This window comes from Cucumis sativus, chromosome 4, assembly GCF_000004075.3.
Source record: "Cucumis sativus cultivar 9930 chromosome 4, Cucumber_9930_V3, whole genome shotgun sequence".
Lineage (NCBI taxonomy): Eukaryota > Viridiplantae > Streptophyta > Magnoliopsida > Cucurbitales > Cucurbitaceae > Cucumis > Cucumis sativus.
The window spans coordinates 15,355,513-15,371,126 of NC_026658.2; the positions used below are offsets into that span (position 1 = coordinate 15,355,513).

At 31.7% G+C, this 15,614-nt stretch overlaps 2 protein-coding genes and 1 long non-coding RNA gene across 4 annotated transcripts; 1 reads left to right on the forward strand and 2 right to left on the reverse strand.

The window, feature by feature from the left end:
• Positions 1–4,199: 4,199 nt before the first annotated feature.
• On the reverse strand, positions 4,200–6,660 carry LOC116403465. Of its 2 annotated transcripts, none has more exons than XR_004216224.1 (2): positions 6,488–6,660; positions 4,200–6,360 (listed from the first exon to the last, which is right to left on the reverse strand). It is a non-coding gene; the product is annotated as an uncharacterized LOC116403465 (long non-coding RNA). The 2 variants fall into 2 exon arrangements; XR_004216223.1 differs by having other exon boundaries at positions 6,469–6,610.
• On the forward strand, positions 5,101–8,074 carry LOC101217849 (laccase-4). Its single transcript, XM_004147875.3, has 6 exons — positions 5,101–5,229; positions 5,615–5,766; positions 5,895–6,139; positions 6,241–6,369; positions 6,454–7,380; positions 7,596–8,074. The coding sequence occupies exons 1-6, from the start codon at positions 5,143–5,145 to the stop codon at positions 7,724–7,726; spliced, it is 1,671 nt and encodes a 556-aa protein (XP_004147923.1). The 5' UTR covers positions 5,101–5,142; the 3' UTR covers positions 7,727–8,074.
• A 5,066-nt stretch (positions 8,075–13,140) lies between these two features.
• LOC101209472 (BAHD acyltransferase DCR) lies at positions 13,141–14,798 on the reverse strand. The gene has a single exon (XM_004147842.3). The coding sequence runs from the start codon at positions 14,690–14,692 to the stop codon at positions 13,277–13,279; it is 1,416 nt and encodes a 471-aa protein (XP_004147890.1). The 5' UTR covers positions 14,693–14,798; the 3' UTR covers positions 13,141–13,276.
• Positions 14,799–15,614: the final 816 nt, after the last annotated feature.

Consider the following 15,614-nt stretch of genomic DNA (forward strand, 5'->3'; position numbering starts at 1 on the left):
CTATTGCTTACAACTTTTTTTTTTCTTTTGACGGAGAATTTTATAAATACGACATTATTTGATAGAATGTATACAATGACAAGAAATTTGATGGCTAGAACAACGAAAAAGGCTTTGCATAACATAACATTTCTATATAATGTGCAATATATTGATAGTGGTGTTTCCAACGAAGAACAAGTTAATCCAACTAGACATGAGGACGTTTCCGTTCAAACCGATGTCCAAATGAGTATCAACATCCTTAGTTGGTCATTTCACTCCTACTCCCTTGATGTCAACAACATCGATATTTAAACATTATCGAACAACCCTCGACATGCTTGATATGGAAGAAGGTCAAACTTCACGGGTTCATCAAAGTGCCAATGGTCAATATGTGATGTACCGACACCATCGCAAAGATATACAAAATATGTATGAGGGACAGTCATCGACTGTAAGAGGTTTCAACGATCATAGACAATCATCACAAATCACATAATGTCCACGATGACCTTCTTCTAGGTTGATATAGGCATAATAAATGATTTTCTTCTATGCAAGATTTATCGGAACAGTATATTGTATGCATCATGAACGATTATCAACCTTCTTTCTTTAAATTATCATATAAGTTAACTAATCAAACAACTCAATAAATCTAATCGTAATCAAGAATACAAGAGAAAAAATGGAGAATATTAAAATTAAAAATAGAGGATGTAAGAGACCCATTCTATAATTCCTCTCAAACCCACTCTTAATTACTCACAATGCATCTCTTACAAAATATAATTATAATATAAACAAAAAAAAAAGTTTGAAATGAAAATTTTTACTTTTGAAGTATAAGTAATTAAATTAAAAAAATTGAAGTGTTTCTTTTCTCGAAACCACAAAGTTGATGAGCATTCTTTTCTAGATGATTTAACATATAAATTATTATTCATTCATTTAAAAAACATTTCTTAAGCTGGAAAAACTTGTATAATTATTCATTTACCATCTCAAATAATTTACAATATATCATATTATAAGTTTTCTATTTATTTAATCCACCTCACTTAAACACATATTTGATAAACTCAATCAATTTAAAAACATATATATAACATAATTAAATGGTTTATGAAAGAGTTGCAAACTCCATTTCTTTTAATAGAACAAATGTAGAGCAGACAATCAAAACTTTAACATCTCATAACAAAATTTATACTCCATTTAGACAATACACCGTTTTAATTGAGCATAAATTTAAATATCCTACGATTGACTAACTTTTAGTTCAATTGAAGTACATTAAAATTCCATTAATACGTCGAGATTTTATACTTTTCTTTTTCTTTTCGTTAAAATAAATGTCAAAACAAATATAGATTATTAGTTTACAAACAAATTAGCTAAAGGATCTTCGGATTTCGTTTCTTGGTTATACTAACGAAAATTTTAACCCATAAGAGGTAAAAACCAAAATGAAAAATGACTAAAATGTTTCACTATTTCTTGTCAAAAAAATTTATCCCCTTTATACTATTGACACACATTGGTATGGTTAAATAACTTTAATGCTAAAAGAAACTTCTCAACTTACAAACAAACTTTAAAACAAAAGATTAAAAGAAACTCCCTTTACCATTAGTTTCTTTTGTTTAAAAAAACCCATAAATTAGAAAGAAATAATCATTAAATACTCTTAAAACTCCAAATGGTTTAAAAATATCTAAACTATTCACATTTTTCGTATCATCCAATTACTATACCAATCGAGCTATGCTTATTTTGGTGTCAAAATTGGTGAAGATAATTATATTTGATAGCATTTTTAGGAATAATAGTTAAGCGTATAGCAAAATCTATATGTGATAGACTCTTATGATTTATCACTCATATACCAATATTTACAACATAGTCTACCTGAGATAGATTTCTATCAGTGATAAACTTTGATTAATTTTTTAAAATGTTGCTACAAATATATCCTTATTTTATATTATGTTATATCAAAATCGATTTGGTATCATTAAATATGGGTCATTACTCACACAAAGCATTTAGTGTGGCAACCATAGGCCCAAGTGAATTAAGGCATGTGAGAGCCATTGTCAAAAAGAGAAAAATATACATTTATATATAAAAAGTACAAAGTTTGGAACTTAGGTTGACTCTTCCCTAAAATGACAATGAAGTAACCTTTTTGAGGCCAAACATGATTGTTGTTCTCAACCTAATCTTTCATTATTTTTCACCATATTTCATTCTTTTCTTTTCATACATGTCAATCAACCAATACTACCCATTCTACTCCATCAAAAACAACTTTTCAAAAGAAAATATAATCAAACATATAAAAAACGTTATGCTCATTTTATCACTTTTATATTGAACGATTGTAATATTAACAAATATAACACAATACCAAAGAATTTAGTTATACCAAAGTTTAGATTTAAATCTCTTAAATGAGTCTATTATAAATATCGTTTATCATTGATAGGTTTTATTATATTTATAATTCTTTGAAAATATTACTATACATATAATTATTAGTTTTAAAAGTGCTACTCAATGTAATTACTCTCTTAATTTTGGTTTTATATTTTTTTAATGAGTTGAGTTAGACTCATGTCGACTACTTTAAATATTTATTTTAAAGAAGTTGAAAAAGAATGATTTTTATACCATAGTTTGGTAAGTAATTAAATTCATGTTCTTATAAATTTTGAGTCTTCATGAAATTAATATCCTCACTTAGCCCAAATTTGATATTTGAAGCTACGCATAGGTATGTTCGTAATGACAAATAATGGCATTTTTAGACTTTATAATTAATCTACTAATTATTTATCCATATCTTTTCACAACCATAATTTCATAAATATCCAACTATTTTCTACATTTATTGTTTTCTTTTTCTTTTTGTCAATCCATATTTTTATTAATTTCTCTAACTACATAATTTAAGGCTTTCTTGATTAACTATTTGATTTTTTTCAATCTCTTTTTATTTTTAAATAAGTCCATAATCACACCTTTCATTTCTAAATTTCATGCTTGTTGTCTATTTCTCACCAATATTTTCAACTTTTGAAAACTAAAAATATGTTTTTAGAAACTTGTTTTTGGAATTTGGCTTTGAATTCAATTCATAGGAAAGATGCAAATTATTGTATAAGAATTAAAATGGATAGAAAATAGATATTATTTTATTTTAGAAAAAAGAAACTAAAACATAAAATTTGAAGATTTATAAAGCTCTTAGGTAGCTAATATTTTCCCATTTTCGGCCTAATTTGATTAGGGGCTCTTTTAGCTTAATTTATAGTGTTTGATTTGAGTGTTTTTTTGGCAACTTATGTATGGTCACAATCCAATGTGTCATACCTACATTTCTTACTTTCTGCCTCGATCTAAATATCTCCAACTCATATTTTGAGTGCTTTTTTTTGTTCATTTTAGTTACTTGTCTAATTAATTTGTTTTAAATTGTTAAATTAAAACACTTTTCATCCCTAAAACTTTTATTATTAGTTTCTAAATTTTAGTTATAATGACTTAATCCACATGCTTTCACAATGATAACAAGCTTGTCTTTCAAATCTAATAAATAATAAAATCCAAAATTTGAAAACTAAAAATGTTAGCTTTCAAAAAGTTGTTTTTATTTTTGGAATTTGAAGAACTCAACCATTCTATTTATTAAAAAATGCAACATAAAAATGCAAATCAAATCATTGTAAGACATGAGGAAGAAATTTACTTAATTTAGAAAACATATAAACAAAAAATGAGATGATCACCAATCATAATTTTTATAAATTATTAATGAAATTTACTTATTAAAGTTTGTGGACTAAATAGCTACAGAATTAAAAATAGCTAACTTAAATAGTTAGCTTATACTTTTTAACCAAAAATGTAAAACTAACCAATTACTCAGATTAAAAATTTTGAAAGAAAAAAAAAAAAGGAAGAGAAATCAAAACTAGAATTAACCAACCCAACTAAATTCAAATGAAAGGGTAAGAAAAAGGAATTGTTTTCCCCTTCAAATGAAAATTAGGAGACGATAACAAACAATAGTAATTAAATCCTAAATTAACTATAAAGTTAGCATTAAAAGGGTTATTAAAGTAAGATCAAAACATTAATGGGTTGAATCTTTATGAACAAGAAACATTAGAGATAGAGACCTACTGCTGACCAATTCAAACTCCAAATTCCAAAACCCAAAATTCAAATTACTAATTTTATTTTTTCACTTACTAGAGAGAGAAGATACACACATACCCACCAATGGTTTAGTTTTAAGCATTCAAGATGGAAACCATTAGTTGGGTTACTAATTTGAAGCTGACTTGAAAGCCATTTCTCAACAACAAAATAATATAAATATATTTGAATGGATAAATTCAATTAACTTTTTTGCAAAATATCAATTTTCTATCTTACTTGAGAATGCAACATACCTTCATCTCATCTCTGCACTTTCTCTTCCTTTTCCTCTTTACCAGAACTCTGAAAATGACAACCAAATATTATTAATCTAACTTTTTTTTTTTAATTTCTAATCTCTAAAGCTAACCTCTCTCTAACCATATTATTCAGTATTCACCTCCTTCACCCTGACATTTTTCAATTTGCTTATATCAAACATATATTACAGTAATTGTATACATTCACAAATCTGAATTACCTGAGTTAAAACCATTCTTGAGCATAACGTTTCCGTCATGTGAAGAACGACAGGAAACATACGCCTATCTCGATGGCTAGAACAAGAGTCATTCTAAAATGTGAATTATGTAGATAAAATATGAATAAATTGTTTCATAGTATACAAGCAACCAACACCTAATACATTAGTGTTCAGGAATGAGTTGGTTTCCTGTGGGAGTTTCTTGGCTTCCAGAACTACACCCGTTAGTCCATCAGAGGAAAAAAAAAGCAACTTTATGTGAGATGTAAGGTATCATTGAAATACAAACAAGAGAAAATTGTTCAAGAAATCTTGAGACCTAAGAGAAACTATAGCTCTATCATTCACCTACCATGCAAAAATGACATTTCAGCTAAGCTTTATATAAGGGAGGATTCTCTGTTATTCATTCCCCACATCTAAACAAGGCCAATAACCAATAGAGGGAGAGAAAAGAGAGAAATATGAGTTTAATATTTCGAGTTTTGGTTCTGTTGGCCTGCATTTTCCCAGCTTTGGTCGAATGCCGAGTTCGGCATTACAAATTCGATGTAAGTGTTGGTTCTTTTATATAATTCACAAGCAAAAGGCAGGACCCTTTTGACACACAATTGCTAGCTTTGTTCATGTTCTTGTTCACTTTTTCAATTAAAAAATGATATGGGAAGACAGAGTATAAGCTTTTCTTTCATTTTAAATATTCAAAAGGTTTCGTTTGTCTTTCAGAAAGTTACAGAACTTTCAAAGATCTTCATGACCAACTTTATAATGTTTAGGCCAAATTTATTTATATAATCTATGCTGACGACATATCATATGGTTTTTTTTATTCATCATTTCAACTGACCCGTCAATCTTTACTGTGTACTTTCTGAAATAAGGACAAGCCCGACGTACTTGGGGATTCAAATTCTTATTCTGTTATGTTAATGGCAGGTGGTTTTAAAAAATACTACCAAACTCTGTTCCAGTAAGCAAATCGTCACCGTTAATGGGAAGTTTCCAGGTCCCACCATCTATGCTAGGGAAGATGACACAGTGCTTATTAATGTTGTTAACCACGTTCAATACAACCTTTCCATTCACTGGTGAGTCTTCCTTCAAAAATTCTATTTCTTTTCTCTTATGTGATGAAACATAAGAATAAATGACTTGTAATAATATGTAGAGTAAGTGAAGGATGATGCTTGCTTGCTTACTTTCTTTTTCTGTTCAGGCATGGAGTTCGGCAGCTTCGAACCGGTTGGGCGGATGGACCAGCATACATTACACAATGTCCCATCCCATCAGGGCAAAGCTATTTGTATAACTTCACCGTTACAGGCCAAAGAGGCACCCTTCTTTGGCACGCACATATTCTTTGGCTGAGGGCGACTGTCCATGGTGCTTTGGTCATCTTGCCCAAGCTCGGCGTTCCATATCCATTCCCAGCTCCGAACAAAGAAGTCGTCGTTGTATTAGGTAAGTAAGTTTGAAAGTAAAACAACATCGATCTTTGGCGTCCTTTTTTATCTTCACTTGAAACTGACTGATTTGGTTCTAAAACATGATCCTGCTTATAGCTGAGTGGTGGAAATCCGACACCGAAGCCGTGATCAATGAAGCTCTCAAATCAGGATTAGCTCCAAATGTATCAGATGCTCACACAATCAATGGTCATTCAGGACCCATTTCAAATTGTTCTACACAAGGTACAACATCAATCGACAAAACTTAAAGTCAAAAACTTCAATGAATTGTATATACTTGAAATTAATATCAATATTTCTTCTCAGGGGGCTTCACATTACCTGTCAAGAGTGGACATACCTACTTACTGCGCATAATCAATGCTGCACTCAATGAGGAGCTCTTCTTCAAGATTGCTGGGCACAAGCTCACAGTTGTGGAAGTAGATGCTACCTATGTGAAACCATTCAAAACGGACACTATTTTGATTGCCCCAGGCCAAACCACCAATGCCCTCATAACTGCTGATCAAACCTCTGGCAAGTACTTGGTTGCAGCCTCCCCTTTCATGGACTCTCCAATCGCGGTTGACAACAACACCGCAACAGCCACGCTGCATTACGCCGGCACACTTGCGACAACCGCAGCGACCTTAACCGCTCCGCCTCCTCAAAATGCAACCCCAGTAGCCAACAACTTCATAGATTCTCTCAGAAGCCTTAACTCAAACACCTATCCTGCAAAAGTCCCTTTGACCATTGATCATAACCTTTACTTCACAGTTGGGCTTGGAATCAACCCTTGTCCCACCTGCAAAGCTGGGAACGGAAGCCGAGCAGTAGCTAGCATTAACAACGTCACATTCGTAATGCCAACCACAGCCTTACTTCAAGCTCATTACTTCAACATCAATGGAGTTTTTACAACTGACTTCCCAGCTAACCCACCTCATGTTTTCAACTACACTGGAAGTGGGCCGTCGAATCTGCAGACAACAAGGGGGACTAAGCTGTATAAGCTGAAATTTAACTCAACAGTGGAGCTGGTTTTGCAAGATACCGGAATCCTCACCGCAGAAAACCACCCTATTCATCTACATGGGTTTAATTTCTTCGTGGTTGGAAGAGGAATCGGGAACTATGACGCTAAAAATGACCCCAAATCGTTCAATCTCGTCGACCCTGTTGAGAGAAATACCGTCGGAGTTCCTTCCGGTGGATGGACGGCCATCAGATTTAGAGCCGATAATCCAGGTAAATAAATCATCACCTCATTTGTTTTTAATTATTTGACATCATTTTTTCAAAATACAAACAAATTATTTAACCTCCACTAATATTTGAAATTAGTTTTAATAACATGATGATTATGTTTGTAATTGTAACATTAAATTGTATAAACCCATCAAAACTCTAAAAGAAATTGTTAGTAAATGTGAATAATTATGTTTTTTTCTTTTCTTCTGTAGGAGTTTGGTTCATGCATTGCCATTTGGAAGTGCACACAACATGGGGATTAAAGATGGCTTTCTTAGTGGAAAATGGAAAAGGACCAAACCAATCAATAATTCCACCTCCAAAGGACCTCCCTAAATGTTAAGAGTCCACAAACAAAATCCCAATTTTCACAACCACCAACCCATTCCCCCAATTCTAATAATAAATATCACATCATCAAATATAAAGCCCATTGAGAAGACAAGAGAGAAACAAGAATGTAGCCTTTGTTGGCTCTTTTTCTTTTTCTTTTCTTTTTTTTTTTCTTTCAATTCTACATTTTATTTTTATTTTTTTGCTTAAGCTTGTTGAAATAAATCTCACTTTGTAATTTATTTGTTTGAACAAAAAATTCATTTTTTTTTTCCTTTCACTTCCTTTTCTTTTCCAAGAGTTTGTATTGAGAAAAAGAGCAGATAATAAAGCTTAATGTTAGGTCTGCTTTTGTCTATAATATTCTCATTGCCTCTATCAAAAATCAATTGTCAAAGTCAAAGCAGTGATTATATGCAAAATATTTATATATATATATGTGATTTTAGCATCGTTCAATTGATTAAGAAATTAGTAGTTGAAGTGAGCATATAACTAACGTTTAACATAGGTTAGCGATTCATCATGACTGGCCCATTAAACAGCATATTGGGCCACCCTATCTTAATCACTTTACTGGGTAGCATGCAGTGTAATGGGCCGCTAGGGCCCAATACTAAAGAGATAACCAATTCTTTTTTTTCCCTCTTTTATTTAAGAAAACTTATTAGTTGGATAGAAAAACAAACAAAAGGCCCTAATTAAGTAAATTTGATCTTTGAAAACTTTTGTTTTACTAAGATTTCAAAGGTAGATTTAGGGAAATGGGTATAGATATTAAATTTTAGGGTTTGGTTTTTAAAATATGTCAAAATAACACCTAATCTCCTTTTAAACCATATCTCTAAATCAATCAAACGTATATATAAAAAGAGAAAAACATAAATATAAACCCATGAATAAAATAAAAGCAAAAATGATAATATTTAAAATGGTCATAATGAATTGACAATTTTATACACTAAACAACAATTAAAGCATTTTAAAACGTGAACTATTGAAAGCATCGACGTGGCACCCATAAACCCAATTGAGAGGGACACATAAAAGCCTTAATGAAGAGTAAAATAATTAAAAGCAATTTGGAAAATTTTGAAAAGATAAGACATGAAATAAGCAATAATTAATCAATTGCAAAAGAGTCCTCCTGCCGGCCACCGCCCACCGCCCACCGCCCACCGGCCTACTAGGTTTAGTAATGGCTACTCCCACAAAATTAACATCTCTCTTTCATTTTTCTTCAAAATATAATAAATAAGTATTCAATTTCTCTATACAAAATTTAATTTGGAGTTGTACGATCATGTTGAGGTTCTTCTAGCCATTCATATGAACTATTCAAAACTAGGGGGGAATTCTAATTTGACATTACAATATGGTGAGCTTATATATTAGTACATATAGGTAGGTTGGGGTACATCTCGACATGCTACAACATTAATGAGGCATTCTCTTTCTTTTGATTTGGTGGAGAAAATTATGGATCTTGTTCTATTTAATAAAACACTATTCTTTCTTTCTATATTATTTCCTGTTTCATATTCGATGAGAAAACACTAATGTTGATTTCAATTTATTTAAAACCTACACACGTCTACTGCTTGACACCTACACAACTCACTCTAATGTTATTATCAAGATTGTCATTGCAACAAAGAGAAACTCATATTATCTAGTTCAACAAATTCATATTGTCTTCTTAAAACAAATTTACTCACCCTAACGTCAATTATATGTACATGTATATGTATGTTTGTATCTAAAATTACCAAAAACACAATTTAACATTTTGATAATGGTATTCACAGACAATTGAGAGGTGAAAATGGCATCTTCCTCTTATGTCATTGTATGCAACTTCTACTTTTCTTTTAATATATGCAATATGTAAAAGGTTGCAAAGTTGGGATTGATGATATTTTTACTGAGAAGGCTCTTAATATCCTGAGTATGTTGTCCCATTAGTATTTCTAAAGACTAACTATTAGGTGTGTGTTTGATTTAGAAGTGTCCAATGACAAATCAAGTTGATGTTTAATACTACCATTCAACAATTTTACTGAAGTAGAAAATGCTTTACAAGTGCCCAAATGAATTGATGACTAAAAATGTGTACCACTTTATTCGATTTAAAAGCAAGTTAAAATAAAGATGATTAAGTGAAAGTATATACACTATCAGTAAGTAATAGTATGAGTAACAAGCATCAAATATCAAGATATCGTTTTAAGAAATTTTGAATTTAAAAAAAAAAATGGATTGGAATGAAAAGATGATAATTAAAAATATATAGTTGGAGGTTCATCAATGCGCAATTTAAACTTTTAGAATAAAAGCAACTCAAGTATAATGTTCACATCGATTTTCGTATTATAAACCAGGTAAAACTTCTATTTTGCTTGGATTTCAAGCACCTTAGAGGATTAAATAATTAAACCTACATGAGTAATTATGATTTATATAAGTAACCATTGATCGATCTTTAATACGTCTTGACGATATGTCTTATATATCTTATTAGATTATGTGATGTCTTATTTTTCTAGATCCTTAGTCTCATATTCTCTTATGAAGTTGGTACGTTTCTTTAGCATCCTCAACGTTATTAAACCAAAATGTACATGCCTAACTTAAATGACATATTTAAATTAACAAAATGTTTTGTAAAAATCAACAATGAAAAAAAGTGCAATGCAATTTATTATCTCAAGTTATCTTATTTCCTCCCAAGTTATCTTACTGGTTTGAGGATATTTATTAGAGCAAAGCTCTTAAAAGACTTACATTCATAGTCAAATTAATAGCTCTAATTTCATTAAAAATTGAAAGAGTAAAAAATGAATAAAAGTTGAATAAAGCAACTAAGCCAAAGATAAAAAAAAAAAAAAAACTCGAAGCACAATTTCTATTTAATGAATAATGTTTTCTCGTTTCGTTCAATATTTTGAGAAAAATCTCACCTCACAATCATATCTAATCGTAGATGCTGAAATAAAGTCATAACTTATAAAAGAAGCTTTTGTTCTTGGAGTGATGGACTAGGTTGGATATGTATCCTTCGTATTTGAATGAGTATAGAAAGCGGATGAAGTGAAGATTTTATTTGTTTACAATTATGTCGTAGCTGTTGGTTTTTTTGTCCCTTAATCTTAAATTAATTTATTTTAATTATAGTTAATTTATGTTTTAATGACAACAAATCTGATTTCTTTTTATTGACAATTTTATTAATTTGAATAGACCATATCGTAGAGCTTAGAAAAATGATTCTAACGCCTCTTGAATCACCCAAATCGAAGTTCAAACGAATGAAATATTGCTAAAAGAAGCTTAACGAAAAATACCCGAGATGGTTCACCAAGCATTCAATTTGAACCAATTAGAAAAAGCCACTTGGAGCAATCGAGGAGTAACAAATGTAGTTTTTGGTTATGTTTTATTAGCTTTTATAAAGAAAATGAATTTTAAAAAAAAAATGACTTTAATATTATTACTTTTCTTTGTGTCTGACGGTTAGTTTTTTTTTTTAAAAATGGTGAAATTGATTTATTGGTTTCTTTTTAAACAAAGTATTTTGAAAAGACATATTATTATATTATTATTTGTATTGTGTCTAACGGCTAATTAAGTTTAAATCTCACTCATTCATTTTTGTTTTACTTATATCTAATAACCCAAAATGATTTTGAAATTATCTTTTCTCTCTTTTTAAATACTTCACTTTTCCCAAATTTTAAATTAGACAAGATTATTAAATTTTTTCCCAAATTTTAAATTAGACAAGATTATTAAATTTTTTACGATTCTCAAAAAGTGCAAAAAGCCAACATTGTTATTCTCACTAAAGCTTCCAATTTTTATTCTTTTCATCTTATTCTTGAGAGCTTCTTATTGTATTGTGAGGATTAAATTTGTGAGCTTCAAATGTATACTCACTCCTTTAGACAGTTTTCTTTTGTGTGATTTAAAAACTTCAACATATTATAACGGTTGGATCTTAACCCGTGGAAAGGATCGGGTTTGCTCTTGAACCAGAAAAAAGAGCAAAAATCGGTTCGGCTCAAATTCGTGGAAAGAGTCAAAAAAAGATTTTCAATCAAAATCCCAAGAGGTGCTTGAAAAAGTAGATGTAGGTTGAGTTTAACCGAACCACTATAAAATTACGGTGTCTTCTTCTCAAACTCTTTTCTAGTTATTTTTTAATTCAATTTTAGTTACATATTCTTATTGGTTGAGTTTGATTGCATACTTTCATTCATATCTTTTTATCAATCTTGTTATTTAACAAAGTTTACAAAGTTCTTTATTTAAATTAAAAAATTGCTAATTAGTTGATTTTACTTTTTATTTGTCAAAAAGTTTATTTAAACCCTATTCACCCCTCTAGGGTTGTCATACCGATAGCAACAGTAACCATTAAGCATAGAAATTCTAGTTTTGAGGTTGAGCAAGACCAATTGGAGCTTGCCTTATTGCCTGTCCATACTTCAAAGAAACTCACTTAACCTTGTTTTCTACTAATCTCGAACTCATTTAACTAGAAAATTTAACTCTATGGTTATACTACTCTCCTAGTTAGTGTTTGATTATCTTAATTTGTTAGTAATACCAGCATTATAATTGAATTAATTTCACTTTTAATTTTAACCATATTTAAAGAAATTAAGATATGAATTAAGGTAAATTTACATAAATATAATTAAAGTGTCGGTGCAACAAGTTAAGAAAAACTCACGAAGTCAATCACTTTCTCATAAATTGTATATTTGTCCTTATTGGATTTTTATTATTGCGGGCGATTTTGCGATTTTTTAGTTCTCTTATTCATATTATTACTTCTCTTTATTTATATTTTTACTCCTTGTTTGCAATTTCTTCTAATTCTTCAATCCGTTTGGATTGAATTAAGAAAAAAATGTTTTTCAATAAACTCATTTTTCAAAAAATTGTTTAAAATACACCTAGAAATGAGTGGCTTCCTTTCTCAAAATAACTTATTTTCTAAATTAAACACCTCAAAATGCAATCCAAACACATCATTCGTCTCTCATCTTCTTTTGTTCTTCTTGGTTCACAATCCAAACGATAGTAATACATGATCCAAACGATAGTAGTACATGATCTAAATGACCGTGTACCAATATCTAAACAATCAGATCACTATTAGATTGTTTAGCTCTAATAAATTGTTTAGATTTGGTACAAGATCTTAGAGACCGGATACAAGAGTACAACGTTTAAACTTGATACAAAGATGCAATATCATTTAGACTTAGTACAAAGATACAAAACTGTCAAAACTGTGTATAAGATTGTTTAGATTTGTTACTTATTATAAAATAAAATTCAAACATTTGTGATCAATTAATCATAACTTATTTTAACGAATGTGGACATGTGGTTTTTCAAAATAAAATTGTTATATACTATTGAAATATGTTCCTACTTTATTATATTTTAAAAAAACCCATTAATTATATTTATACTAAAAATTGTATAAATATTATGAAAACACTCATAAAGTTTTTTGGTATGATAACAACAGAAAGTATAAAATCCCTCACACTCTAATCGATACATATTGCATGAACTCTAAATCACTTTCAAGAGCCGCCATTGTTTCTGGCGACAAAACCACCTCCAAATCCACACTTCCATTCCCTTCCTTCCCCGGAAATGCCGACATTTTACCATCAAACTTATTCGCACTCCCGCTTCGAACCGCCACCGGCCTCCCCCATCCAAAATCATTGTTATACATCGGAAATCTCGGCGAGCTTCCCATCGTCACCGACGCACCATCCGCGTTCCCGAGCGGAAACAACCGTGGCGCTTTCTCCCAATCACCAATGCCACCACGCACGGTCGCATCGTTGTGCGCTGCCACATTCCGGTGGATCAAAGTGCCGCACCAGCCTAAATCTTTGGACAGAAGCTCCCCCACCAGAGCCACGTTTGGAATGCTCTGTATTGCGTTTCCGAAATAAAGCGACGGCATCGGCGGCTGCAGGCGGTGACGGCAGTTCACGGCCATTCGAAACGTCGTCGTTTTGGTTGCGTTCAATTTTCTTGCTCTCGTCACTGAACGCCATAACTGCGCACAGAGAGATTGGAAAGACGAAATTTCCAATTTCCCATCAGATACGTCGCCATTTCGCTTTCCGTTAACGGTTTTCCAACTGTCATTCAATTGCTTGCCGAAATACTCAACGGCCTCGCAGTTTCCGTTACTCATTCGTTTCCGTTGGACATCAACTCCATTGGCTCTGTATTTCAGCCGCAAAATTGCTTCTCTGCTAAAATGAAAAATCCTCTCCCGCAGCCGCGTATTTCCGGCGAACGTCTCCGTCGGACCACCGGGAGGAAACTTCAACACCGCCGGCGAGTTAAACGCCGTGTCCCGGGTAAAATCCGGCGTGTTAGAGATTTTCCCCTTTCCGAAGTTAATCTCTGCAAACGTATTGAAAAAATGCCAGAACGAAGTGCCGTCGGCGACGGCGTGGTTGACTGTACATCCAATAAAGAGGCCATCGGCTAGCTCGGTGACTTGTACTGCCGCCAAAGGCTTATTATGGCCTAAATAGCTCAAAGTCCGATCGAAGGCGAAAAATGCCCTGAAGCAAACCGGAATATCAAGAGGAGAAAGAAGAGAGTGGAGGGAAAGGTGTTTGGCCTTAGCTTCGATGAAATCGACGCCGGCATCGTTACATAAGAGGAAAATAGCGCCGTCGGGGTCGGTGGTGAGGCGGCCGGCGAGGGCGGGGAAGTGAGAGAGAGCAGCGGAGAGAGAGCGTTTGAGAGAGAGAATGAGGTCGGGGAAGGAAGAGGGAGGAGAGGGGAGAAGAACGCCTTTCTGAATGTAATGGCAAGAGAGCATAGGGAGGTCGGAGACGGAGAGCTTGAGTTTCTTAATGGTGGATTTACTATCGGGAAATACGGTGGAGTTGGAGAGGATGGCGGTGGTTGAAGAAGGCATTGTGAAATAGAAATAGAAATAGAGAATTGGGGAGTAATTAAAAGGGAGTTATGATTTGAATTTTGGAGGAGTGAGAATTGAGGGTTTATATAGGAGAAGAAATGGTAGTTAGTTCATGCATTGTGCACACGAGGGTAAGTGGTAATGTCGACAGGTTTCGAAGGGATGATATGTATTCTCTATTCTCTATCAGCAAGATGACGACCTATGGGTCCACTACCACAAAATAAATAAATTAACTACATATACCAATTATATTTTATAACATACATAAATTCAATAATATGGAATTCATTTACCTCTTACAAAAAGTAAATACATATTTAAGCTTACTCTAACTTAATCCACTCTTTCTAATTCTTTTAAAATGTTGGTTTATATATAATTTCATTATTATTCCTAAAACTGCTATCAATTACCAAAATAAATAATTAAAATATTTTGGAGGGAAGATAAGAAGTTAATAGATATACAAAGATAGATGTTACTTGAAATACATTATGTACTATTCTAGATGGCATTTGGTTTAGTTTTTAATTTGAAATTAAGTTTATTAAAAAAATAAGTTGTCTTCACTTGTAGCAAATTTTAAAACACTCTCAAAATCTATTTGAAACAATTTTTATAATTTTTATTATATAATAAATTAAAACACACAATTAATTAATTGAGAGGAGAGAATTCAATTCTCCAATCCTTAGATCTTAATACATATTTAACTAGTTGACCTAGAACAACACTTGATACATTCTAACATACACCAAACTTTATGCATCATAATTTAGCTAGTCATAATGAGATTAAAAAACCTAAAAAGAAGTAAGAAGAATATGTCAAGTTCATTATATGACCAAAGAACTTAGTAAAATACACACACAAAAAAATAGCTTAAAATATATCTATATTTATTTTTGTTGAATCA

Excerpts from the sequence above, each read along its gene's own strand:
- LOC101217849 (XM_004147875.3), top strand. The coding sequence starts at position 5,143 with ATGAGTTTAATATTTCGAGTTTTGGTTCTGTTGGCCTGCATTTTCCCA. Across the intron at positions 6,140-6,240 it reads AGAAGTCGTCGTTGTATTAG|CTGAGTGGTGGAAATCCGAC; the intron begins GTAAGTAAGTTT and ends TCCTGCTTATAG. Across the intron at positions 6,370-6,453 it reads TTCAAATTGTTCTACACAAG|GGGGCTTCACATTACCTGTC; the intron begins GTACAACATCAA and ends ATTTCTTCTCAG.
- LOC101209472 (XM_004147842.3), bottom strand. The coding sequence starts at position 14,692 with ATGCCTTCTTCAACCACCGCCATCCTCTCCAACTCCACCGTATTTCCC.